Consider the following 26,648-nt stretch of genomic DNA (forward strand, 5'->3'; position numbering starts at 1 on the left):
TGTCTGTCTGTGCATATGTTTGTGTGTCTGTCTGTATGTCTGTCTGTGTGTCTGTGCGTCTGTCTGTCTGTGTGACTGTTTGTGTGTGGGTCTGTCTGTATCTGTCTGTGTGTCTGTGTGTCTGTCCTGGCAAGGATTATTCAACATCGCCTTGCCAGGCATGCTGAGGAGAGGCTTGCAGAGCCCCAATGCGGTTTCAGGAAAGGGTGGTCCTGCACAGACGCCATATTTTGTGTCCGTCTGCTACAGCAGAGGTGTAGGAAATTCCAACAAGACCTACGTCTCTTCTTTATTGACCTGGTTAAGGCCTATGATACCATCAGTAGGCTTTCGGAGTTCCTGACCCTCTGCTCACGCTCATTAAGGACCTTCACGATGGTGAGCGGGCCCTGGTAAAACTACGTGGCCGGGAGTCAGAGCCATTCCCTGTACACCTTGGGGTGCGACAGGGATGTCCTCTGGCTCCCACATTATTTAACATCTATTTTGACCGCGTAGTTCGTGAAGCCTTCAATAGCTGTACCGGAGGAATTTCCATCTGGTACAGATATAATTGGAGGCTGATCGATGCCCGGGTGCGGTCAAGGGATGGCTCCCTATTGCTCAACCACGTTATGTATGCCGATGATCTGGTAATTGCTGCTGCTGAGACTGGAGCGTGCCACTAAGAGGGGCCTTACCATCAGCCCCACCAAAACTAAGCACCTGCCTGGGTATTTGTACCATCGGACACTCCCCCACCCCCACAACTCCCAATCGATGATGGGGCAGTTGTGGAGAGAGTGGAGAGTTTCCCATACCTGGGCAGTGTGCTTATGACCGGCTCCAGTTTATCAGCAGAGGTCTCACTCCGAATCAGTCGAGCGGCAATATCTTTTCATCGGTTGCGTAACGCTGTGTGGAAGCTACCTGGTCTGTCGCTCCGCACGAAGCTTCGGGTCTTCTCGGCCACGGTCATCCCCTCCCTTCTCTACGCTTGCGAAACGTGGACCCCCCCTAATGGAGCATCTTCGCCGGTTAGAAACATTTAGGCTGGCCTGCCTACTTTCCATCCTGGGTTTAACCTGCAGGCTGGATTGTGTGAGGAGCTCACAAATTCTCGAAAGATCTGGGCAAAGCCCCATCGGTGAGCTCCTCCGGCAGGCAAGGCTGCATTGACTGGGTCATGTAGCCCGCATGCCCAGCCACCGCATGCCTAAATAGCTTTTGTTCGGCCGGATTGAGGGGGCTAAACGGGCGCTGCATGAGCTAGAGAAGAGATGGAGTGATGTGGTACAGGAGGATGTGGAGCTGAGTGGACTTGCCGATGACTGGTACCAGCGGTGTCAAGATCGGCCTCAGTGGAGGAGGCTCGTGAAGGACGCTGCTACTGGGCAGTTAAAGGCAGTCGCCCTCCAACAACAACGGAGGGCGGAGGAGCGACGCTCACAACAAAGAGCGGAGCGCCGGGTGGCTAAAGCACAGCAAGTTAGCACAGGAGGGGGCACAGGTGGTGCATCAGCCAGTCATCTCAGTCAGTCGACCCGTGGCACCTGGGTCTGCCCCGTGACCTCCTGCCAGCGGGCATTCGACACTTCACGTGGCCTCAAGGTGCACATGGCCTGGCACAAGCGTCGTGGTGACGTCACAGCCACTTAGTGGTGAATGGCGGTTGTTATTGTGTCTGTGTGTGTGCATCTATGTGTCTGTGTGTCTGTCCGTGTGTTTGTCTCTGTGTGGCCGGTTAGCGCTACGCTGCGCTACGAACCCGGCCACCCGAGTTCGATTCCCAATCATGGCCACCAACACCACGTGACGATTGTTTGAGCTGGTCCTGGGCCTCCCCTAGGTCGACTCAGACTCAAATGAGCACCTGGTGTCGCGGTGTAGTGCAGTAAACATCGCCACTGGGGAGACAAAGGCGGCCGGGCGTGGTGTTGGCTGGCCACTGCACCCCCTCGTGTGCCGTGCCGGCCTGGATAGGTGCTACTCGCTAACAGCACTTGCCCCTACAGTCTGTTGAAGGCTATACGGGGGATCTTTGTCTTTTTAATGTGTGGCCTTAATAGATACAATTTATATTCTTGGTTCTTTCGGTAAAGTCACGGAAATAGAAAACAAAAAATAAAAAATCTCAGCAAAAAAAAACAAATTTCTGGAAATTGACCTTCTTCATGGCTCATTCACACAGTCACCCCCCTACTCACCCACTCACTCACCAATCCCACGTACACACCCAATCATCTACTACTGGGTCGGTGAGTTGGTGTGTGAGGGGGGTGGGTGAGTAGATGAGTAGGTGGGATTAGCGAGTGAGTTGGTCAGTCACCCACCGAGTCAACCACCCACTTACCCATCGACCTACTCACCCACTCACCCACACAGCCACCCATCTACTCACCCACTCACCCACCCATCCACTCACCCACCCATCCACTCACCCACCCATCCACTCACCCATCCATCCACTCACCCACCCATCCACTCACCCACCCATCCACTCACCCACCCATCCACTCACCCACCCATCCACTCACCCATCCATCCACTCACCCATTCACCCACTCACCCATCCACTCACCCACCCATGCACTCACCCACCCATCCACTCACCCACCCATCCACTCACCCATCCATCCACTCACCCATTCACCCACTCACTCACCCATCCACTCACCCACCCATCCACTCACCCACCCATCCACTCACCCACCCATCCACTCACCCATCCATCCACTCACCCATTCACCCACTCACTCACCCATCCACTCACCCACTCACGCACCCACCCACTCACCCACCCACTCACCGATCTGCCCACCCAACCACCCACCCATCCACTCACCCACCCACTCACCCATCCACTCACCCACTCACCCATCCACCCATCCACTCACCCGCCATGTAAATGACACCACACTACTCCTGCCGGGTGGAGTCTCGACTGATTATCCCCCGGCATGAACAACATCGACCCGGACCCTCGGCTCGGGCTACTGCTCTGGGCGCCTCTCAGCACCCCGTGGCAGTGACGCCACCTCCTGGACTCACACCGCAGCTGCTGCTGTTGGTGGTGGTGGTGATCAAACTCGAGTGAGTGGGTGAATGGTTGGGTGAGTGGGTGGTTGGGTGGATGGTTGTGTGAGTGGGTGGTTGGGTAAGTGGGTGGTTGGGTGGTTGGGTGAGTGGGTGAATGGGTTGTTGGGTGGAATAGATGAGTGGGTGACTGGGAGGTTGGGTGGATGGGTGAGTAGATGAATGAGTGGTTGGGTGGATGGGTGAGTGGGTGAGTGGGTGAATGAGTGGATGGGTGAGTGCATGAATGAGTGGCTGGGTGAATGGGTGAGTGGATGAATGGCTGGCTGGTTGAGTGGGTGAATGGGTTGTTGGGTGGATGGGTGAGTGGGTGAATGAGTGGTCGGGTGAATGAGTGGGTGAATGAGTGGTTGGGTGAATGGGTGAGTGGGTGAATGGGTTGTTGGGTGGATGGGTGAGTGGGTGGATGGATGAGTGGGTGAGTGGATGGGTGAGTGGGTGAGTGGATGGGTGAGTGGATGGGTGAGTGGATGGGTGAGTGGGTGAGTGGATGGGCGAGTGGGTAAATGCTCGGGCTGCTGCCCAGGCACTCTGGGCGCCTCTCAGCACCCCGTGGCAGTGACGCCATCTCCTAGACTCACACCGCAGCTGCTGCTGTTGGTGGTGGTGGTGATCAAACTCGAGTGAGTGGGTGAATGGGTGGGTGAGTGGGTGGTTGGGTGGGTGTGTGAGTGGGTGGTTGGGTGGATGGTTGGGTGAGTGGGTGGTTGGGTGGATGGTTGTGTGAGTGGGTGGTTGGGTGAGTGGGTGGTTGGGTGGTTGGGTGAGTGGGTGAATGGGTTGTTGGGTGGAATAGATGAGTGGGTGAATGGGAGGTTGGGTGGATGGGTGAGTAGATGAATGAGTGGTTGGGTGGATGGGTGAGTGGGTGAGTGGGTGAATGAGTGGATGGGTGAGTGCATGAATGAGTGGCTGGGTGAATGGGTGAGTGGATGAATGGCTGGCTGGTTGAGTGGGTGAATGGGTTGTTGGGTGGATGGGTGAGTGGGTGAATGAGTGGTCGGGTGAATGAGTGGGTGAATGAGTGGTTGGGTGAATGGGTGAGTGGTTGAATGGGTTGTTGGGTGGATGGGTGAGTGGGTGGATGGATGAGTGGGTGAGTGGATGGGTGAGTGGATGGGTGAGTGGATGGGTGAGTGGATGGGTGAGTGGATGGGTGAGTGGATGGGTGAGTGGGTGAGTGGATGGGCGAGTGGGTAAATGCTCGGGCTGCTGCCCAGGCACTCTGGGCGCCTCTCAGCACCCCGTGGCAGTGACGCCACCTCCTAGACTCACACCGCAGCTGCTGCTGTTGGTGGTGGTGGTGATCAAACTCGAGTGAGTGGGTGAATGGGTGGGTGAGTGGGTGGTTGGGTGGGTGTGTGAGTGGGTGGTTGGGTGGATGGTTGGGTGAGTGGGTGGTTGGGTGGATGTGGTTGGGTGAGTGGGTGAGTGGGTGGTTGGGTGGATGGGTGAGTGGGTTAGTGGGTGAACGGTTGGTTGGGTGGATGGCTGAATGTGGTTGGGTGAGTGGGTGAATGGGTTGTTGGGTGGATGGGTGAGTGCATGAATGGGTGGTTGGGTGAATGGGTTGTTGGGTGGGTAGTTGGGTGGATGGATGAGTGGGTGGGTGGGTGGATGGGCGAGTGGGTGAGTGGATGGGTGGGTGGATGGGTGAGTGGGTGGATGAGTGGTTGGGTGAATGGGTGAATGGGTTAGTGGGTGAATGGGTAGTTGGGTGGATGGATGAGTGGGTGGGTGGATGGGCGAGTGGGTGAGTGGATGGGTGAGTGGATGGGCGAGTGGGTGAATGAGTGGTCGGGTGAATGAGTGGGTGAATGGGTAGTTGGGTGGATGGATGAGTGGGTGGGTGGATGGGCGAGTGGGTGAGTGGATGGGTGGGTGGGTGGATGGGTGAGTGGGTGAATGCGTGGTCGGGTGAATGGGTGAGTGGGTGAATGGGTAGTTGGGTGGATGGATGAGTGGGTGGGTGGATGGGCGAGTGGGTGAGTGGATGGGTGGGTGGGTGGATGGGTGAGTGGGTGAATGAGTGGTCGGGTGAATGGGTGAGTGGGTGAGTGGGTGAATGGGTAGTTGGGTGGATGGATGAGTGGGTGGGTGGATGGGCGAGTGGGTAAGTGGGTGGATGGGTGAGTGGGTGGATGAGTGGGTGGGTGAATGGGTGAGTGGGTGGATGAGTGGTTGGGTGAATGGGTAGTTGGGTGGATGGATGAGTGGGTGGGTGGGTGGATGGGCGAGTGGGTGAGTGGATGGGTGGGTGAGTGGGTGAATGGATGGTTGGGTGAGTGGGAGACCCAACCCACGCACTCACCCACCCACTGACTCAACCACTCACCCACCAACCCATCCACTCACTCACCAACTTATTAACTCACCAATCCACCCCACACAGAATACGACTTCCCATTGGCTATCCAGGGTACCGCCTCTTCCCCCATTGGCTCAGCAATTCAAGATCCGGCTCACCCATTGGCTATTCCAGTGATCCTGCCCCACCCATTAGTTCAACACCCCAAGATCCGGCCCACCCATTGGCTACCCGGTAATCCTGCCCCACCCATTGGCTCAGCACCCCAAGATCCGCCCCACCCATTGGCTCAGCAATTCAAGATCCGGCTCACCCATTGGCTACCCCACTGATCCTGCCCCACCCATTCGCTGAGCACCCCTAAGATCCGGACCCACCCATTGGCTATCCCGGTTAACCCGCCCCACCCATTGGCTCAGCACCCTAAGACCCGGCCCACCCATTGGCTCAGCAATTCAAGATCCGCCGCACCCATTGGCTACCCCGGTGATCCAGGCCCCTCCCCTCCCCTCCCCTGCCGCCTATATAAAGGAACCGCGTAACGACCACCATTGCTGTCTGCTGCGTCTCATCTGTCTTGCTGCGTCGTCTTCCTCTCTGCTGTTGCGTCTTCGCCTTCGAACGTAGCCGGAGAAGGAGGCGAGAGGGTTTAGAAGGAAGGAGGAGAGAGACAGGGAGGGAAGGATCTTGGTGGACAAGAAGATGACGAGCAGAGCGGTCTGTGTGCTGAAGGGCGACTCGCCCGTGACCGGCACGGTGCACTTCGAACAGGAGGTGATCACACCACACAGACACGCACACACACACGCACACAGACACGCACACAGACACACGCACACAGACACACGCACACAGACACACGCACACAGACACACGCACACAGACACACGCACACAGACACACGCACACAGACACACGCACACAGACACACGCACACAGACACACGCACACAGACACACGCACACAGACACACGCACACAGACACACGCACACAGACACACGCACACAGACACACGCACACAGACACACACGCACACAGACACACACGCACACAGACACACACACACACAGACACACACACACACAGACACGCACACACACAGACGCGCACACAGCACACACACCACGCGCACACAGCACACACACCACGCGCACACAGCACACACACCACGCGCACACAGCACACACACCACGCGCACACAGCACACACACCACGCGCACACAGCACACACACCACGCGCACACAGCACACACACCACGCGCACACAGCACACACACCACGCACAGACACACATAGACACACACAGACACACATAGACACACACCACACACACACCCCCACACAGACGCACACCACACACACACCACACACACACCACACACACACCACACACACACCACACATACCTACACACCACACACACACACCCACACATACCCCCACACATACACCCATGCACCACACCTCACACCACTCACACCACACCACACACACCTCACACACCACGCACACCACGCACACACCTCACACCACGCACACCACACGCACACCACACGCACACCACACGCACACCACACGCACACCACACGCACACCACACGCACACCACACGCACACCACACGCACACCACACGCACACCACACACACAATACACAACACCCACACACACCCTACACACACCACACACCCACACACACCACACACACAGACAAAGCTCCCCTGTGTAGCCTCTAGCAGGCTGTAGGGGCAAGTGCCGGCACTGTGGCACACGAGGGGGTGGGTGGCCAGCACCACGCCCGGCCGCCTTTGTCTCCCCAGTGGCGATGCCCCACTACACCGCTACACCAGGTAACTCATTTTAGTCTGAGTCGACCTAGGGGAGGCCCAGGACCGGTTCAGATAATCGTCACGTGGTGGTGTTGGTGGCCGTGAGCGAGAATCGAACCCGGGTCGCCGGGTTCAGGAGCACAGCACAGCGTAGCGCTAACCACTACACCCACCGCTCCACACGCACAGTGCGCTAACCACTACACCCACCGCTCCACACACACAGTGCGCTAACCACTACACCCACCGCTCCACACACAGATTATATTTGATTGCGTCATTGCTCACGATTAATCGATAAGCAATAATGTATTGCCCGTCCATTCTGGCTGTTGTGTTGATAGGGGCGTTGGCTTGCAAGGAGGTCGTGGGTTCGATCCTGACCTTGACGATGCCTGCTGCTGCTGTATATTTTGAGTCTGTCTCTCTCTCTCATCATCATCATCATCACGTTGGCTAGGAGATGTTAACTACCTCGCTTGGTGTGCAGGAGGTCGTGGGTTTGATCCTGACCCTGACGATGCCTGCTGCTGTATATTTAGAGTCTGCGTCTCTCTCTCTCATCATCATCATCACGGTGGCTAGGAGATGTTAACTACCTCGCCTGGTGTGCAGGAGGTCGTGGGTTCAATCCGACCCTGACGATGCCTGCTGCTGTATATTTGGAGTCTGCGTCTCTCTCTCTCATCATCATCATCACGGTGGCTAGGAGATGTTAACTACCTCGCCTGGTGTGCAGGAGGTCGTGGGTTCAATCCGACCCTGACGATGCCTGCTGCTGTATATTTAGAGTCTGTGTCTCTCTCTCATCATCATCACGTTGGCTAGGAGATGTTAACTACCTCGCCTGGTGTGCAGGAGGTCGTGGGTTTGATCCTGACCCTGACGATGCCTGCTGCTGTATATTTAGAGTCTGTGTCTCTCTCTCCCATCATCATCACGGTGGCTAGGAGATGTTAACTACCTCGCCTGGTGTACAGGAGGTCGTGGATTCGATCCCGACCCTGACGCCTGCTGCTGTATATTTGGAGTCTGCGTCTCTCTCTCTCTCATCATCATTCATCACGGTGGCTAGGAGATGTTAACTACCTCGCCTGGTGTGCAGGAGGTCGTGGGTTCAATCCGACCCTGACGATGCCTGCTGCTGTATATTTGGAGTTTGCGTGTCTCTCTCATCATCATCACGGTGGCTAGGAGATGTTAACTACCTCGCCTGGTGTGCAGGAGGTCGTGGGTTCAATCCGACCCTGACGATGCCTGCTGCTGTATATTTGGAGTTTGCGTGTCTCTCTCATCATCATCATCACGTTGGCTAGGAGATGTTAACTACCTCGCCTGATGTACAGGAGGTCGTGGATTCGATCCCGACCCTGACGCCTGCTGCTGTATATTTGGAGTCTGCGTCTCTCTCTCTCATCATCATTCATCACGGTGGCTAGGAGATGTTAACTACCTCGCCTGGTGTGCAGGAGGTCGTGGGTTCAATCCGACCCTGACGATGCCTGCTGCTGTATATTTGGAGTTTGCGTGTCTCTCTCATCATCATTATCATCACGGTGGCTAGGAGATGTTAACTACCTCGCCTGGTGTGCAGGAGGTCGTGGGTTCGATCCCGACCCTGACGCCTGCTGCTGTATATTTGGAGTCTGCGTCTCTCTCTCTCATCATCATCATCACGGTGGCTAGGAGATGTTAACTACCTCGCCTGGTGTGCAGGAGGTCGTGGGTTCGATCCCGACCCTGACGCCTGCTGCTGTATATTTGGAGTCTGTGTCTCTCTCATCATCATCACGGTGGCTAGGAGATGTTAACTACCTCGCCTGGTGTGCAGGAGGTCGTGGGTTCAATCCGACCCTGACGATGCCTGCTGCTGTAGATTTGGAGTCTGTGTGTCTCTCTCTCTCATCATCATCATCACGGTGGCTAGGAGATGTTAACTACCTCGCCTGGTGTGCAGGAGGTCGTGGGTTCAATCCGACCCTGACGATGCCTGCTGCTGTATATTTGGAGTCTGTGTGTCTCTCTCTCTCATCATCATGGTGGCTAGGAGATGTTAACTACCTCGCCTGGTGTGCAGGAGGTCGTGGGTTCGATCCCGACCCTGACGCCTGCTGCTGTATATTTGGAGTCTGCGTCTCTCTCTCATCATCATCATCACGGTGGCTAGGAGATGTTAACTACCTCGCCTGGTGTGCAGGAGGTCGTGGGTTCGATCCTGACCCTGACGATGCCTGCTGCTGCTGCTGTATATTTGGAGTCTGCGTCTCTTCTCTCCCTGTGGTTGCGTGGATTTGTCTCCAAGTCCTCCGCCTTTCGCCCTCCACATTGATTATAATCAACGCCTTTAGGGAGTTATTTCACTGCTGATTATACATTTCCACGCCATGATGATGATGATAAGGCCCCTCCGTTTGAGCTTGCTATCATTTGTGATATCCAGGGTGTAGCTTCTGAAACGGAGCAACTTGCATGGCAGTTCAGTGAGGCATTACTCTTAAAATAAAAACGAAATTACGTGAATTTAAATGCCGATGTTAGTGGTTTCATCGCCGCGTTTGGCTTTAATCGCATTCCCACAACGCCCTTCGTAAATCCACCACTTTTCTCGGGCACTAATCATCTTGACGTTCAATTAGTTTAATGGCTGGAATAAATGCGCCGCTATTTGAGGCTGGGTAAGATAATGTCGGTGTCAGGGTTGTTGTTGTTGTTGTGAAGGACGCTACAGGATAAGTGCCAGGCTAGGTGCACCTTGAGGCTGCCTGGTCGGTTTGGAGGGCAGTCGCCCTCCCGCCAGCGGCAACAACGGAGGGCGGAGGAGCGACGCTCACAACAACGAGCGGAGCGCCGGGCGGATAAAACGCCGGGGGTACAGCTGGGTGGTGGTGCATCTGCCGGTCATTTGTCAGTCAACCCATGGCACCTGGGTTTGTCATGTGACGTGCACCTTGCCTGGCACAGCAGTCAACCCATGGCACCTGGGTTTGTCCCGTGACCTCCCCACCTGCACCTAGCCTGGCACAGCAGTCAACCCACGGCACCTGGGTCTGTCATGTGATCTGCACCTAGCCTGGCACAGCAGTCAACCCATGGCACCTGCTGGGTCTGTCATGTGATCTGCACCTAGCCTGGCACAGCAGTCAACCCCACGGCACCTGGGTCTGTCATGTGATCTGCACCTAGCCTGGCACAGCAGTCAACCCATGGCACCTGCTGGGTCTGTCATGTGACCTCCCCACCTGTACCTAGCCTGGCACAGCAGTCAACCCATGGCACCTGCTGGGTCTGTCATGTGACCTCCCCACCTGTACCTAGCCTGGCACAGCAGTCAATCCATGGCACCTGCTGGGTCTGTCATGTGATCTGCACCTAGCCTGGCACAGCAGTCAACCCATGGCACCTGCTGGGTCTGTCATGTGATCTGCACCTAGCCTGGCACAGCAGTCAACCCATGGCACCTGCTGGGTCTGTCATGTGATCTGCACCTAGCCTGGCACAGCAGTCAACCCATGGCACCTGCTGGGTCTGTCATGTGATCTGCACCTAGCCTGGCACAGCAGTCAACCCATGGCACCTGCTGGGTCTGTCATGTGACCTCCCCACCTGTACCTAGCCTGGCACAGCAGTCAATCCATGGCACCTGCTGGGTCTGTCATGTGACCTCCCCACCTGTACCTAGCCTGGCACAGCAGTCAATCCATGGCACCTGGGTCTATCATGTGATCTGTACCTAGCCTGGCACAGCAGTCAACCCATGGCACCTGCTGGGTCTCATGTGATCTGCACCTAGCCTGGCACAGCAGTCAACCCATGGCACCTGGGTCTGTCATGTGACCTGCACCTAGCCTGGCACAGCAGTCGACCCATGGCACCTGCTGGGTCTGTCCAGTAACCCCCTCCTTCTCCTGCACCTAGCCTGGCACAGCAGGCAACCCATGGCACCTGCTGGGTCTGTTGAGTGACCTCCTTCTCCTGCACCTAGCCTGGCACAGCAGTCAACCTATGGCACCTGCTGGGTCTGTCCCGTGACCTCCTCCTCCTGCACCTAGCCTGGCACAGCAGTCAACCCACGGCACCTGGGTCTGTCATGTGACCTCCCCACCTGCACCCAGCCTGGCACAGCAGTCAACCCATGGCACTTGGGTCTGTCATGTGACCTGCACCTAGCGTGGCACAGCAGCAGTCAACCCATGGCACTTGGGTCTGTCATGTGACCTGTCAGCAGCTAACACTTCAGGTGGTCTCGGGAGTGCACCTAGCCTGGCACCGCCGCCGTGGTGACGTCACCGCCGCTGTGATTTTGTAGCCTCCTAATGCAAGGGGTTATTGGAGGGAATGGCAGCGATTCGATTCTGTCTCGATTCACCGCAGCGGGGGAAAAATCGATTCCCTATTTCGTAACCGATTTCACGTCCTTTTAAATAAGTATAACCCGTAAAAACAAAGTTTTTCACTATAAATCCTTTATATGCGTGGCGGCTAGAGTCCTCTCGTCCTCTGGCTTGAGATGGCTGCCACCTATGGGTCAGATGATTGTCTGGCAGCATTAAGCAAGTGGTAATTAAATATTTAAAAAAAATTCCCTAAACAGTGTAAAATTTTGGAAAATTTTTTTCACGAAAATGCATTGTCACGCACAACGAGTGTGTGCAAAATGTCAGCTCGATTGGATCACGGGAAGTGGGTTAAAAAAACGACCGAAAGATTTGCACGGTCGTAAGCGCGCAAGCAAGTGAACTTAATATAAAGGATTTAAAAATTTATAAATTTAGAATCATCATCCAACTGATGATGATAGCACTTGTCAACACGCTTTTTCTGGCATAAGGTATTCCAATGGTTTTAAGGTAATTTGGGGTGCTGATTCCAAGTCTGGCATCAGTTTTTGTCTATCACATCAGGTTTTTCGAGATATTAAATATTGCATTTTCAATAAAAACTGCAGAAGAAAAATCTTAAATGTGGATATGTACATAAAATGATATTATAAACACACTATCCTAAAAATGCACCACCACATTTTAACACTAAAGCAAGTCGCTGACTCGCAACAACTTGCGATCATAAGTGACGGAGTTAATTTCGGGTAAAATCAATGCAAATGGGGTATGCCGATAGCATAAAAACGAGATGTGATAGAGCAAATCTGAGATCAGATTTGGAATCGGCACCCTTGACATTAGTCTAAAACACCATTGGAACCTCAGTCTAAAACATCTGCAAAAGTCCAGGCCAGAAATTTTTTTTTTTGTTGACCAGTGATAGTAGGCTAAAGCCTTCTCAAAGCCTCCATCAGCCGTGGTCTATCCACTGCGGAATCCCTCTCCGCTAATGAGCGTCACGGCCAGTGTAATGAGGCGTGGGGCGCGGTCCGTGGTTTGACCGCTGCGTGGATGTTAACCAGATTTTCTGGTCCGTTCCCGGCTGTTGCCAGAGCCAAAGGATTATTGCGGTCATGACCTGTTTGTTTGTGTGTGTATACAACAACGGAGGGCGGAGGAGCGACGCTCGCAACAACGAGCGGAGCGCCGGGTGGCTAAAGCACAGCAAGTTGGCACAGTGGGGGGCACAGGTGGTGCATCAGCCAGTCATCTCGGTCATCTCGGTCAACTCAGTCATCTCGGTCATCTCGGTCATCTCGGTCATCTCGGTCATCTCGGTCATCTCGGTCAGTCGACCCGTGGCACCTGCTGGGTCTGCCCCGTGACCTCCTGCCAGCGGGCGTTCGACACTTCACGTGGCAGCCTCAAGGTGCACATGGCCTGGCACAAGCGTCGTGGTGACGTCACCGCCACTTAGTTGCGAATGGCGGTTGTTGTTGTTGTATGTGTGTGCGCTAGTGGTTAGCGCTACGCTGCGGGTTCGATTCCCGCTCACGGCCAACACCAACAGTGACGATTATCTGAACCGGTCCTGGGCCTCCCCTAGGTCGACTCAGCCTCAAATGAGTACCTGGTGCGGTGTGTAAACATCGCCACTGGGGAGACAAAGGCGGCCGGGCGTGGTGCTGGCCACCCACCCCCTCGTGTGCCGTGCCGGCCTTCATAGGTGCTCGCTAACAGCACTTGCCCCTACAGTCTGTTAAGGCTACACGGGGGATCTTTGTGTGTACATGTGTGCGTGCGTGCGGACAAAGACCCCCTTCTACCCGTATAGCCTTCACGGGCTGTTGGGGCAAGTGCTGCTAGTGCGCACACACAACAACAACAAGCGCCATTCGTCACTAAGCGGCGACTTCACCGCCGTGCTTTGTGCCAGGCTAGGTGCACGTCAAGGCCACGCGAAGTGTCGAACGCCGCTCCCCCTTTACCGCATTCGCTCGGTGGTGGTGGTGGTGTCGGTGGTGGTGGTGGTGTCGGTGGTGGTGGTGGTGTCGGTGGTGGTGGTCGTGTCGGTGGTGGTGGTCGTGTCGGTGGTGGTGGTCGTGTCGGTGGTGGTGGTCGTGTCGGTGGTGGTGGTCGTGTCGGTGGTGGTGGTCGTGTCGTCGGTGGTGTCGGTGTCGTCGGTGGTGTCGGTGTCGTCGGTGTCGTCGGTGTCGTCGGTGTCGTCGGTGTCGTCGGTGTCGTCGGTGTCGGTGTCGGTGTCGGTGTCGGTGTCGGTGGTGTCGGTGGTGTCGGTGGTGTCGGTGGTGTCGGTGGTGTCGGTGGTGTCGGTGGTGTCGGTGGTGTCGGTGGTGTCGGTGGTGTCGGTGGTGTCGGTGGTGTCGGTGGTGTCGGTGGTGTCGGTGGTGTCGGTGGTGTCGGTGGTGTCGGTGGTGTCGGTGGTGTCGGTGGTGTCGGTGGTGTCGGTGGTGTCGGTGGTGTCTGTGTCGGTGGTGTCTGTGTCGGTGGTGTCTGTGTCGGTGGTGTCTGTGTCGGTGGTGTCTGTGTCGGTGGTGTCTGTGTCGGTGGTGTCTGTGTCGGTGGTGTCTGTGTCGGTGGTGTCTGTGTCGGTGGTGTCTGTGTCGGTGGTGTCTGTGTCGGTGGTGTCTGTGGTGGCGATGGCCGCGTTGTTAAAACATTTAGGAAGCGAGACTTTGACCGTCACTGCTGGCTCGGTCGCCCGAAACGCTTTTGGGGGGTGGTGGTGGTGGTCAAAGTTCCCGTGTTGTGGTGGTGGCGGTGGTGGTGGTGGTGGTGGTGCGGCGGTGGTGGTGGTGGTGGTGTGGTGGGTAACCGCCGGGCACTTTCGCTGGTATCCCAGTTGAGCTTTGGAATTGTTGTTTTGTCGGAGGCGCTGAGGTCACGACGCGTTCCTGGGGGGGGTCAGCGGAGCCCCCGGGCGTTGCAAGTTTCAAAGTTTGTCGCTCGCTACACCGCCTCTCTCGCTCTCCTTTCCAAACCAGCTCAAGCCTCCAGTGAGCTGTGTGGTGTACCTCCCGTCTGATCTACAGATCTCTAACCCCCCCTCTCTTGTCTCTCGGTTGTTATTCTGTCTCTCACTGTTCAAATAAACCTACCGTTAAAATGATAGACTGATCATTTCTCCCTCACTGTAGCCTTAACAGACTGTAGGGGCAATCTAGAGATCTCTACCCCCCCCTCTCTCTGTCTCTCTCCAAACCAGCTGAAGCCTCCAGTCAGCTGTGTGGTGTACCTCCCGTCTGATCTAGAGATCTCTACCCGCCTCTCTCTGTCTCTCCAAACCAGCTGAAACCTCAAGTGTGCAGTGTGGTGTACCTCCCGTCTGATCTAGAGATCTCTACCCCCTCTCTCTGTCTCTCTGTCGTTATTCTGTGTCTCACTGTTCAAATAAACCTACCGTTAAAATGATAGACTGATCATTTCTTTGTCAGTGTGGCAAACGTACAAAAATCAGCAGCGGATCAAATACTTTTTTGCCCCTCGCTGTAGCCTTAACAGACTGTAGGGGCAATCTAGATATCTCTACCCCTCTCTCTGTCTCTCTCCAAACCAGCTCATGTCTCCAGTCAGCTGTGTGGTGTACCTCCCGTCTGATCTACAGATCTCTACCCGCCTCTCTCTGTCTCTCTCCAAACCAGGTCAAACCTCCAGTGGACCACGTGACTTTGTGTATCTGTTGTGATAACGTCTGTGGACCGTTATTGCGAGACTATCCCAACATGGGCTTTCTTTGCCTGTGATAATGTTGTAATTTGTGTGGGGGTGGGGGTGGGTGTGTGGGTGGTGGGGGTGTGGGTGATGGTGGTGTGGGGGTGGGTGTGTGGTGTGTGTGTGTGTGGGTGGTGTGGGTGGTGGTGGTGGTGTGGGTGGTGGTGTGGTGGTGGTGGTGGTGGTGGTGGTGGTGGTGGTGGTGGTGGTGGTGGTGGTGGTGGTGGTGGTGGTGGTGGTGGTGGTGGTGGTGGTGGTGGTGGTGGTGGTGGTGGTGGTGGTGGTGGTGGTGGTGGTGGTGGTGGTGGTGGTGGTGGTGGTGGTGGTGGTGGTGGTGGTGGTGGTGGTGGTGGTGGTGGTGGTGGTGGTGGTGGTGGTGGTGGTGGTGGTGGTGGTGGTGGTGGTGGTGGTGGTGGTGGTGGTGGTGGTGGTGGTGGTGGTGGTGGTGGTGGTGGTGGTGGTGGTGGTGGTGGTGGTGGTGGTGGTGGTGGTGGTGGTGGTGGTGGTGGTGGTGGTGGTGGTGGTGGTGGTGGTGGTGGTGGTGGTGGTGGTGGTGGTGGTGGTGGTGGTGGTGGTGGTGGTGGTGGTGGTGGTGGTGGTGGTGGTGGTGGTGGTGGTGGTGGTGGTGGTGGTGGTGGTGGTGGTGGTGGTGGTGGTGGTGGTGGTGGTGGTGGTGGTGGTGGTGGTGGTGGTGGTGGTGGTGGTGGTGGTGGTGGTGGTGGTGGTGGTGGTGGTGGTGGTGGTGGTGGTGGTGGTGGTTGACTTTGTGTATCTGTTGTGATAACGTCTGTGGACCGTTATTGCGAGACTATCCCAACATGGGCTTTCTTTGCCTGTGATAATGTTGTAATTTGTGTGGGGGTGGGGGTGGGGTGTGTGGGTGGTGGGGGTGTGGGTGATGGTGGTGTGGGGGTGGGTGTGTGGTGTGTGTGTGTGGGTGGTGTGGGTGGTGGTGGTGGTGTGGGTGGTGGTGGTGGTGGTGGTGGTGGTGGTGGTGGTGGTGGTGGTGGTGGTGGTGGTGGTGGTGGTGGTGGTGGTGGTGGTGGTGGTGGTGGTGGTGGTGGTGGTGGTGGTGGTGGTGGTGGTGGTGGTGGTGGTGGTGGTGGTGGTGGTGGTGGTGGTGGTGGTGGTGGTGGTGGTGGTGGTGGTGGTGGTGGTGGTGGTGGTGGTGGTGGTGGTGGTGGTGGTGGTGGTGGTGGTGGTGGTGGTGGTGGTGGTGGTGGTGGTGGTGGTGGTGGTGGTGGTGGTGGTGGTGGTGGTGGTGGTGGTGGTGGTGGTGGTGGTGGTGGTGGTGGTGGTGGTGGTGGTGGTGGTGGTGGTGGTGGTGGTGGTGGTGGTGGTGGTGGTGGTGGTGGTGGTGGTGGTGGTGGTGGTGGTGGTGGTGGTGGTGGTGGTGGTGGTGGTGGTGGTGGTGGTGGTGGTGGTGGTGGTGGTGGTGGTGGTGGTGGTGGTGGTGGTGGTGGTGGTGGTGGTGGTGGTGGTGGTGGTGGTGGTGGTGGTGGTGGTGGTGGTGGTGGTGGTGGTGGTGGTGGTGGTGGTGGTGGTGGTGGTGGTGGTGGTGGTGGTGGTGGTGGTGGTGGTGGTGGTGGTGGTGGTGGTGGTGGTGGTGGTGGTGGTGGTGGTGGTGGTGGTGGTGCTTTGGTGGTGGTGGTGCTTTGGTGGTGGTGGTGCTTTGGTGGTGGTGGTGCTTTGGTGGTGGTGGTGCTTTGGTGGTGGTGGTGCTTTGGTGGTGGTGGTGCTTTGGTGGTGGTGGTGCTTTGGTGGTGGTGGTGCTTTGGTGGTGGTGGTGCTTTGGTGGTGGTGGTGCTTTGGTGGTGGTGGTGCTTTGGTGGTGGTGGTGCTTTGGTGGTGGTGGTGCTTTGGTGGTGGTGGTGCTTTGGTGGTGGTGGTGCTTTGGTGGTGGTGGTGCTTTGGTGGTGGTGGTGCTTTGGTGGTGGTGGTGCTTTGGTGGTGGTGGTGCTTTGGTGGTGGTGGTGCTTTGGTGGTGGTGGTGCTTTGGTGGTGGTGGTGCTTTGGTGGTGGTGGTGCTTTGGTGGTGGTGGTGCTTTGGTGGTGGTGGTGCTTTGGTGGTGGTGGTGCTTTGGTGGTGGTGGTGCTTTGGTGGTGGTGGTGCTTTGGTGGTGGTGGTGCTTTGGTGGTGGTGGTGCTTTGGTGGTGGTGGTGCTTTGGTGGTGGTGGTGCTTTGGTGGTGGTGGTGCTTTGGTGGTGGTGGTGCTTTGGTGGTGGTGGTGCTTTGGTGGTGGTGGTGCTTTGGTGGTGGTGGTGCTTTGGTGGTGGTGGTGCTTTGGTGGTGGTGGTGCTTTGGTGGTGGTGGTGCTTTGGTGGTGGTGGTGCTTTGGTGGTGGTGGTGCTTTGGTGGTGGTGGTGCTTTGGTGGTGGTGGTGCTTTGGTGGTGGTGGTGCTTTGGTGGTGGTGGTGCTTTGGTGGTGGTGGTGCTTTGGTGGTGGTGGTGCTTTGGTGGTGGTGGTGCTTTGGTGGTGGTGGTGCTTTGGTGGTGGTGGTGCTTTGGTGGTGGTGGTGCTTTGGTGGTGGTGGTGCTTTGGTGGTGGTGGTGCTTTGGTGGTGGTGGTGCTTTGGTGGTGGTGGTGCTTTGGTGGTGGTGGTGCTTTGGTGGTGGTGGTGCTTTGGTGGTGGTGGTGCTTTGGTGGTGGTGGTGCTTTGGTGGTGGTGGTGCTTTGGTGGTGGTGGTGCTTTGGTGGTGGTGGTGCTTTGGTGGTGGTGGTGCTTTGGTGGTGGTGGTGCTTTGGTGGTGGTGGTGCTTTGGTGGTGGTGGTGCTTTGGTGGTGGTGGTGCTTTGGTGGTGGTGGTGCTTTGGTGGTGGTGGTGCTTTGGTGGTGGTGGTGCTTTGGTGGTGGTGGTGCTTTGGTGGTGGTGGTGCTTTGGTGGTGGTGGTGCTTTGGTGGTGGTGGTGCTTTGGTGGTGGTGGTGCTTTGGTGGTGGTGGTGCTTTGGTGGTGGTGGTGGTGGTGGTGCTTTGGTGGTGGTGGTGGTGCTTTGGTGGTGGTGGTGGTGGTGGTGGTGGTGCTTTGGTGGTGGTGGTGGTGGTGGTGCTTTGGTGGTGGTGGTGGTGGTGGTGGTGCTTTGGTGGTGGTGGTGGTGGTGGTGGTGCTTTGGTGGTGGTGGTGGTGGTGGTGGTGCTTTGGTGGTGGTGGTGGTGGTGGTGGTGCTTTGGTGGTGGTGGTGGTGGTGGTGGTGCTTTGGTGGTGGTGGTGGTGGTGGTGCTTTGGTGGTGGTGGTGGTGGTGGTGGTGCTTTGGTGGTGGTGGTGGTGGTGGTGGTGCTTTGGTGGTGGTGGTGGTGGTGGTGCTTTGGTGGTGGTGGTGGTGGTGGTGGTGCTTTGGTGGTGGTGGTGGTGGTGCTTTGGTGGTGGTGGTGGTGGTGGTGGTGCTTTGGTGGTGGTGGTGGTGGTGGTGGTGGTGGTGCTTTGGTGGTGGTGGTGGTGGTGGTGGTGGTGGTGGTGGTGCTTTGGTGGTGGTGGTGGTGGTGGTGCTTTGGTGGTGGTGGTGGTGGTGGTGCTTTGGTGGTGGTGGTGGTGGTGGTGCTTTGGTGGTGCTTTGGTGGTGGTGGTGGTGGTGGTGGTGCTTTGGTGGTGCTTTGGTGGTGGTGGTGGTGGTGGTGGTGCTTTGGTGGTGGTGGTGGTGGTGGTGCTTTGGTGGTGGTGGTGGGTGGGTGGTGCTTTGGTGGTGTGGGTGGGTGGGTGGTGCTTTGGTGGTGTGGGTGGGTGGGTGGTGCTTTGGTGGTGTGGGTGGGTGGGTGGTGCTTTGGTGGTGTGGGTGGGTGGGTGGTGCTTTGGTGGTGTGGGTGGGTGGGTGGTGCTTTGGTGGTGTGGGTGGGTGGGTGGTGCTTTGGTGGTGTGGGTGGGTGGGTGGTGCTTTGGTGGTGTGGGTGGGTGGGTGGTGCTTTGGTGGTGTGGGTGGGTGGGTGGTGCTTTGGTGGTGTGGGTGGGTGGGTGGTGCTTTGGTGGTGTGTGGGTGGTGGTGGTGGTGCTTTGGTGGTGTGGTGGTGGTGCTTTGGTGGTGTGGTGGTGGTGCTTTGGTGGTGTGTGGGTGGTGGTGGTGGTGCTTTGGTGGTGTGTGGGTGGTGGTGGTGGTGCTTTGGTGGTGTGTGGGTGGTGGTGGTGGTGCTTTGGTGGTGTGTGGGTGGTGGTGGTGGTGCTTTGGTGGTGTGTGGGTGGTGGTGGTGGTGTGGGTGGGTGGTGGTGCTTTGGTGGTGTGGGTGGGTGGTGGTGCTTTGGTGGTGTGTGTGTGTGTGTGGATGGTGGGGGTGGGGTGTGGTGGTGGTGTCTCTCACTGTTCAAATAAACCTACCACTAAAATTACAGACTGATCATTTCTTTGTCGGTGTGGCAAACGTACTAAATCAGCAGGGGATCAAATACTTCTTTCCCTCGCTGTACACGGGGGATCTTTGTTAGCGGGTGTGAGCGTGTGTGAGCGCTGCTGCTGCTGTTGCTTTCCAGCTCTTTTCCCCGCCTCCCCGACATGTCCAAGTCTTCACGGCCGTGGTGACGCGAGGTGGGTGTGGGTGGTGGGGGGCAGAGGTTGCAACCGGGTACCCGAAACCCGTACCCTACCCGGTTACCCGTACCCAGCCGGGTACGGGTAACCGGGTACCCGTTTGCGACCCTGGTGCGGCCTGGTACGGGTAAGGAATCAAAACCCGTTTGCGACCTCTGGTTGGTGGGTGAGTGGGTGGGTGAGTGGGTGGGTGAGTGGGTGGGTGAGTGGGTGGGTGAGTGGGTGGGTGAGTGGGTGGGGTGAGTGGGTGGGTGAGTGGGTGGGTGAGTGGGTGGGTGAGTGGGTGGGTGAGTGGGTGGGTGAGTGGGTGGGTGGGTGAGTGGGTGGGTGAGTGGGTGGGTGAGTGGGTGGGTGAGTGAGTGGGTGGGTGAGTGGGTGGGTGAGTGGGTGGGTGAGTGGGTGGGTGAGTGGGTGGGTGAGTGGGTGGGTGAGTGGGTGGGTGAGTGGGTGGGTGAGTGGGTGGGTGAGTGGGTGGGTGAGTGGGTGGGTGAGTGGGTGGGTGAGTGGGTGAGTGGGTGGGTGAGTGGGTGGGTGAGTGGGTGGGTGAGTGGGTGGGTGAGTGAGTGGGTGGGTGAGTGAGTGAGTAGCTGAATTATTGGGTGTGTGAGTGGGAGAGTTTGAGACCCTGGTGCGGCCGGGTACGGGTAGACCGTGAGTCACTGGTGAGTCACCGTTTGTCACTCATTTCCCAACGTCTTGTCTCTTCTCACAATTCAAGATCCTAGAATCAACCCACCCGCGCCTGCAACATGGCTTCATCCCAGAGGTCGCAATCGGGTACCCGATACCCGTACCCTACCCGATACCCGGCCGGGTACGGGTAGGGTACGGGTAGGGTACGGGTACGGCCGGGTACGGGTACCCGTTTGCGACCCTGGTGCGGCCGGGTACGGGTAAGGAATCAAAACCCGTTTGCGACCTCTGCCGTACCCGTACGGGTAGCCGGGTAGCCGGGTATCGGGTAGGGTACGGGTATCGGGTACCCGATTGCGACCTCTGGGATGAAGCGACGTTGCAGGCACGGGTGGGTTGATTCTAGGAACTTGAATTGTGAGAAGAGACAAGACGTTGGGAATTGAGTGACAAACGGTGACTCACCTGTGACTCACGGCCTACCCGTACCCGGCCGGGTATGGGTATCGGGTAGGGTACGGGTATCGGGTACCCGTTTGCGACCCTGGTGCGGCCGGGTACGGGTAAGGAATCAAAACCCGTTTGCGACCTCTGGTGTTTGTCTCTGCCAGGGCTGTGGACCCGTGGTGGTTAAGGGACACATCTCGGGCCTGAGCCCCGGCAAGCACGGACTGCACGTCCACGCCTACGGAGACAACACCAACGGTGAGACAGACCCCTGGGGGGCGTGTTGGTGTGTGCGGTGTGTTGGTGTGTGCGAGCGTGTGAGTGTGGGTTTGTGCGGTGTGCGTGTGTGATTGTGTCTGCGCATACGTGATTGTGCGTGTGTCTGTGTGTCTGTGCGTCTGTGCGTGTCTCTGCATGTGTCTGTCTGTCTGCGTGTGTCTGCGTGTGTGTGTGTGCTAAATGTATTGATTATTGTGTGTGTGCGTGTGTCTGTGTGTCTGTGCGTGTCTCTGCATGTGTCTGTCTGCCTATCTGTGCGTGCGTCTGCGTGTGTGCTAAATGTATTGATTATTGTGTGTGTGTCTGTGTGTCTGTTTGTGTGTTTGTGTGTGTGTCTGTGTGTGTGTTTGTGTGTGTGTGTCTGTGTGTCTGTGTGTGTGTAATGTATTAATTGTGTGTGTGTCTGCGTGTGTGTGATGGCACAGGCTGCACCAGTGCCGGGCCCCACTTCAACCCCAACAACAAGACACACGGTGGTCCTGACGATGCCGAGAGGTGAGCCCCCACCCTCCCACCCCCCAGAGCCCCCAGCCCCCAGAGCCCCCAGCCCACGGTACGGGTACCTGATTGCGACCTCTGGGATGAAGCCACGTTGCAGGCGCGGGTGGGTTGATTCTAGGAACTTGAATTGTGAGAAGAGACAAGACGTTGGGAAATGAGTGACAAACGGCGACTCACCAGTGACTCACGGCCTACCCCTACCCGGCCGCACCAGGGTCGCAAACTCTCCCACTCACCCACCCAATAATTCAGCTACTCACCCACTCACTCACCCACTCACTCACCCACCCACCCACTCACACACTCACCCACTCACCCACTCACGAACTCACCCACTCACGAACTCACCCACTCACCCACTCACTCACTCACCCACTCACCCACTCACCCACTCATTCACCCACCCACGCACCCACTTACTCACCCACCAACCAGAGGTCGCAAACGGGTTTTGATTCCTTACCCGTACCAGGCCGCACCAGGGTCGCAAACGGGTACCCGTACCCGGCCGGGTACGGATAGCCAGGTATCGGGTAGGGTACGGGTATCGGGTACCCGGTTGCGACCTCTGCCCCCTACCGATGTGGTGACGTCTACGCGGGTGGTGGTGGTGGACGTGTGTGTGTGTGTGTCCTGGCAAGGATTATTCAACATCGCCTTGCTAGGCACGCTGAGGAGAGGCTTGCGGAGCCCCAATGCGGTTTCAGGAAAGGGCGGTCCTGCACAGATGCCATATTTTCTGTCCGTCTGCTACAGCAGAGGTGTAGGGAATTCCAAAAAGACCTACATCTCTGCTTTATTGACCTGGTCAAGGCCTATGATACCATCAGTAGGCCTGGGCTCTGGGTTGTTCTTCGTGCTTTCGGAGTCCCTGACCCTCTGCTCACGATCATTAAGGACCTTCATGATGGTGAGCGGGCCCGGGTAAAACTACGTGGCCGGGGAGTCGGAGCCTTTCCCTGTACACCTTGGGGTGCGACAGGGATGTCCTCTGGCTCCCACATTATTTAACATCTATTTCGACTGCGTAGTTCGTGAAGCCTTCAATAGCTGTACCGGGGGAATTTCCATTTGGTACAGATATAATGGGAGGCTGATCGACGCCCGGGGTGCGATCAAGGGATGGCTCCCTATTGGTCAACCACGTTATGTATGCCGATGATTTTGGTAATAGCTGCTCATTCAGAGGAGGAGTTGGAGACGCTGCTGCTGAGACTGGAGCATGCCACTAAGAGGTGGGGCCTTACCATCAGCCCCACCAAAACTAAGCACCTGCCTGGGTATTTTGTACCATCGGACACTCCACCCCCACAACTCCCAATTGGTGATGGGGCAGTTGTGGAGAGAGTGGAGAGTTTCCCATACCTGGGCAGTGTGCTTATGACCGGCTCCAGTTTATCAGCAGAGGTCTCACTCCGAATCAGTCGAGCGGCAATATCTTTTCATCGGTTGCGTAACGCTGTGTGGAAGCTACCTGGTCTGTCGCTCCGCACGAAGCTTCAGGTCTTCTCGGCCACGGTCATTCCCTCCCTTCTCTACGCTTGCGAAACGTGGACCCCCCTAGTGGAGCATCTTCGCCGGTTGGAAACATTTAGGCTGGCCTGCCTACGATCCATCCTGGGTTTAACCAGGCTGGATTGTGTGAGGAGCTCACAAGTCCTTGAAAGATCTGGGCAAAGTCCCATCAGTGAGCTCCTCCGGCAGGCAAGGCTGCGTTGGCTGGGTCATGTAGCCCGCATGCCCAGCCACCGCATGCCTAAACAGCTTTTGTTCGGCCGGATCGAGGGGGCTAAACGGGCGCGGCACGGGCTAGAGAAGAGATGGAGTGATGTGGTACAGGAGGATGTGGAGCTGAGTGGACTTGCCGATGACTGGTACCAGCGGTGTCAAGATCGGCCTCAGTGGAGGAGGCTCGTGAAGGACGCTACTGGGCAGTTGGAGGCAGTCGCCCTCCAACAACAACGGAGGGCGGAGGAGCGACGCTCACAACAACGAGCGGAGCGCCGTGTGGCTAAAGCACAGCAAGTTGGCACAGTAGGGGGCACAGGTGGTGCATCAGCCAGTCATCTCGGTCATCTCGGTCAGTCGACCCGTGGCACCTGGGTCTGCCCCGTGACCTCCTGCCAGCGGGCATTCGACACTTCACGTGGTAGCCTCAAGGTGCACTTGGCCTGGCACAAGCGTCGTGGTGACGTCACCGCCACTTAGTGGGGAATGGCGGTTGTTGTTGTTGTTGTTCAGGCACGTGGGCGACTTGGGCAACGTCGTTGCGAACGAGGCCGGAGTGGCGGAGTTCACCATCAAGGACTCGCTCATCGCGCTGTGCGGCGAGCGCAGCGTCGTCGGACGCACGGTCGTGGTAAGGGCTCGCTCGCTCACTCACTCGCCCGCCTGCTCGCTCACACTCTGGCTGGCTCACACGCTCGCTCGCTCCACTCACTCACCAACCCACTCACTCGCCAACCCACTCACTCGCCAACCCACTCACTCATCCACTCTCCAACACACCCACTCACTCACTCACCCAGCCACTCACCCACTCAACAACCCACTCACCTAGGCACTCACCCACTCACTCACCCACTCACTCACCCACTCACCCACTCCAACACACCCACTCACATCGCCAACCCACTCACTCGCCACCCACTCACGCCAACCCACTCACTCGCCAACCCACTCACTCGCCAACCCACTCACTCGCCAACCCACTCACTCGCCAACCCACTCACTCGCCAACCACTCACTCGCCATACCACTCACTCGCCAACCCACTCACTCGCCAACCACTCACTCGCCAACCCACTCACTCGCCAACCCACTCACTCGCCAACCCACTCACTCGCCAACCCACCTCACTCCGCCAACCCACTCACTCGCCAACCCACTCACTTGCCAATCCCACTCACTCGCCAACCCCACTCACTCGCCAACCCACTCACTCATCCACTCACTCACTCACCCAGCCACTCACCCACTCACCAACCCCACTCACCTAGGCACTCACTCACTCGCCAACCCACTCACTCGCCAACCCACTCACTCGCCAACCCACTCACTCGCCAACCCACTCACTCGCCAACCCACTCACTCGCCAACCCACTCACTCGCCAACCCACTCACTCGCCAACCCACTCACTCGCCAACCCACTCACTCGCCAACCCACTCACTCGCCAACCCACTCACTCGCCAACCCACTCACTCGCCAACCCACTCACTCGCCAACCCACTCACCTCGCCAACCCACTCACTCGCCAACCCACTCACTCGCCAACCCACTCACTCACCCACTCACTCACCCACTCACCCACTCTCCAACCCACTCGCCCACACCCACTCGCTCCCCCACTTGCCCCCTCCACTCACCCTCCCACTCACCCCTCCACTCACCCACTCATCCCCTCCACTCACCCCCCCCTACTCGCCCCCCCACTCGCCCCCCCACTCACCGCCCCACTCACCCCCCACTCGCCCCCCCCCCACTCGCCCCCCTACTCACCCCTCCACTCACCCACTCCCCACCCCCCTTGCCCCGCCCACTCCCCCCCCCCTTGCCCCCCCCACTCACCCCCCCCCTTGCCCCCCCCCACTCAACCCCCCCCCCTTGCCCCCCCCACTCAACCCCCCCCCCACTCACCCCCCCCCCCCCCAGGTGCACGAGAAGGAAGATGACTTGGGCCGCGGGAACGACGACGAAAGCAAGAAGACGGGCAACGCCGGCGGGCGCCAAGCCTGCGGAGTCATCGGCCTGGCGCAGAGCTGAACCCCCCCTCCCCTCACCCCCCCCCTAGCCCCCCCCCCCCTCACCCCCCTCAACCCGGTGACCCCCTCTAGCCTTGGGGGGTACGGCGGGGGGGCGCCCCCCCCCCCCTTTCCAATGAACGCCGCTAAACCCGGCGGTCACCCCGCCGCCAATTGGCAAACTCCCGCGCAGCAGACGCACGCGGCGCTCGCTCCCTGCTGATTGTGATCACGTGGTAACGGTCACGTGGCTACGATGTCATGGCTACGGTCACGTGGCTACGATGTCATGGCTACGATCACGTGGCTACGATGTCATGGCTACGACCACGTGGCTACGATGTCATGGCTACGACCACGTGGCTACGATGTCATAACTACGACCACGTGGCTACGATGTCATGGCTACGGTCACGTGGTTACGATGTCATGGCTACGACCACGTGGCTACGACCACGTAGGGGCAAGTGCTGCTCACGATCAGCGGCACTTGATTCCACGTGCAAAGATCATCTTCCCCAGGTAGCCCACGCAGATCGTAGGGGCAAGTGCTGCTCACGATCAACGGCACTTGATTCCACGTGCAAAGATCATCTTCCCCAGGTAGCCCACGCAGATCGTAGGGGGCAAGTGCTGCTCACGATCAGCGGCACTTGATTCCACGTGCAAAGATCATCTTCCCCAGGTAGCCCACGCAGAGGCGTAGGGGCAAGTGTTTCTAACCAATAGCGGCACTTAATGAATGGCGGCACGGCACTTAATGAGGATGATGGGTGGTGTAGCGAACATCGCCGCTACAATCACCACCACTCCCTGCTGCCTTTGTCTCCCCTATGCTGGTGGTGGTGGTGGTGAGGGGGGGGGGAGGTAGGAGGGTGGATAACCCGCCTAGCCCCAGAAGCGCTCGCTCGCTCTGCACTTTCTTTGTCGAGATTGAGCCCTACGGCAAAACTTGTTTTGTCGGCACAACGAACGGACGCGACCCTTTGCCTCGAATGTTCGGCGGGGGCAGCTTTGGGGGCAGCTTTTGGGGGAGATTGGGGGGGGCTTTGGGCGAGATTGGGGGGAGATTGGGGGGGGCCTTTGGCGAGATTGGGGGGAGATTGGGGGGGGGCTTTGGCAGGAGATGGACATGTGAGTTTGCGCTGCTGCTGTTGTTGCTGTGGCTCGGTAATTAACGAAAATAATAAAATGCAGAAATTCTAAAGTGGTTTTGGAAGTGGTTTTTTGGATCCGTGGTTCTGCAACGCAGCTGTCGCCAAGAGGAGT

General features: G+C 57.7%; 1 protein-coding gene across 1 annotated transcript; it reads left to right on the top strand.

Moving 5' to 3' along the window:
* Positions 1-5,933: 5,933 nt before the first annotated feature.
* SOD1 (superoxide dismutase 1) lies at positions 5,934-26,586 on the top strand. Its single transcript, XM_078617999.1, has 5 exons — positions 5,934-6,157; positions 21,022-21,115; positions 21,562-21,631; positions 23,879-23,996; positions 25,291-26,586. Exons 1-5 carry the CDS (start codon positions 6,086-6,088, stop codon positions 25,399-25,401), a joined length of 465 nt encoding a protein of 154 aa, XP_078474125.1. The 5' UTR covers positions 5,934-6,085; the 3' UTR covers positions 25,402-26,586.
* The last annotated feature ends 62 nt before the right edge of the window (positions 26,587-26,648 follow it).

This window comes from Lampetra planeri, chromosome 55, assembly GCF_965212315.1.
Source record: "Lampetra planeri chromosome 55, kcLamPlan1.2.h2, whole genome shotgun sequence".
NCBI classification, from domain to species: domain Eukaryota; kingdom Metazoa; phylum Chordata; class Hyperoartia; order Petromyzontiformes; family Petromyzontidae; genus Lampetra; species Lampetra planeri.

Coding starts and splice junctions, on each gene's coding strand:
- SOD1 (XM_078617999.1), top strand. CDS start 6,086: ATGACGAGCAGAGCGGTCTGTGTGCTGAAGGGCGACTCGCCCGTGACC. Junction 6,158..21,021: donor CGGTGCACTTCGAACAGGAG/GTGATCACACCA, acceptor TGTCTCTGCCAG/GGCTGTGGACCCGTGGTGGT. Junction 21,116..21,561: donor CTACGGAGACAACACCAACG/GTGAGACAGACC, acceptor GTGATGGCACAG/GCTGCACCAGTGCCGGGCCC.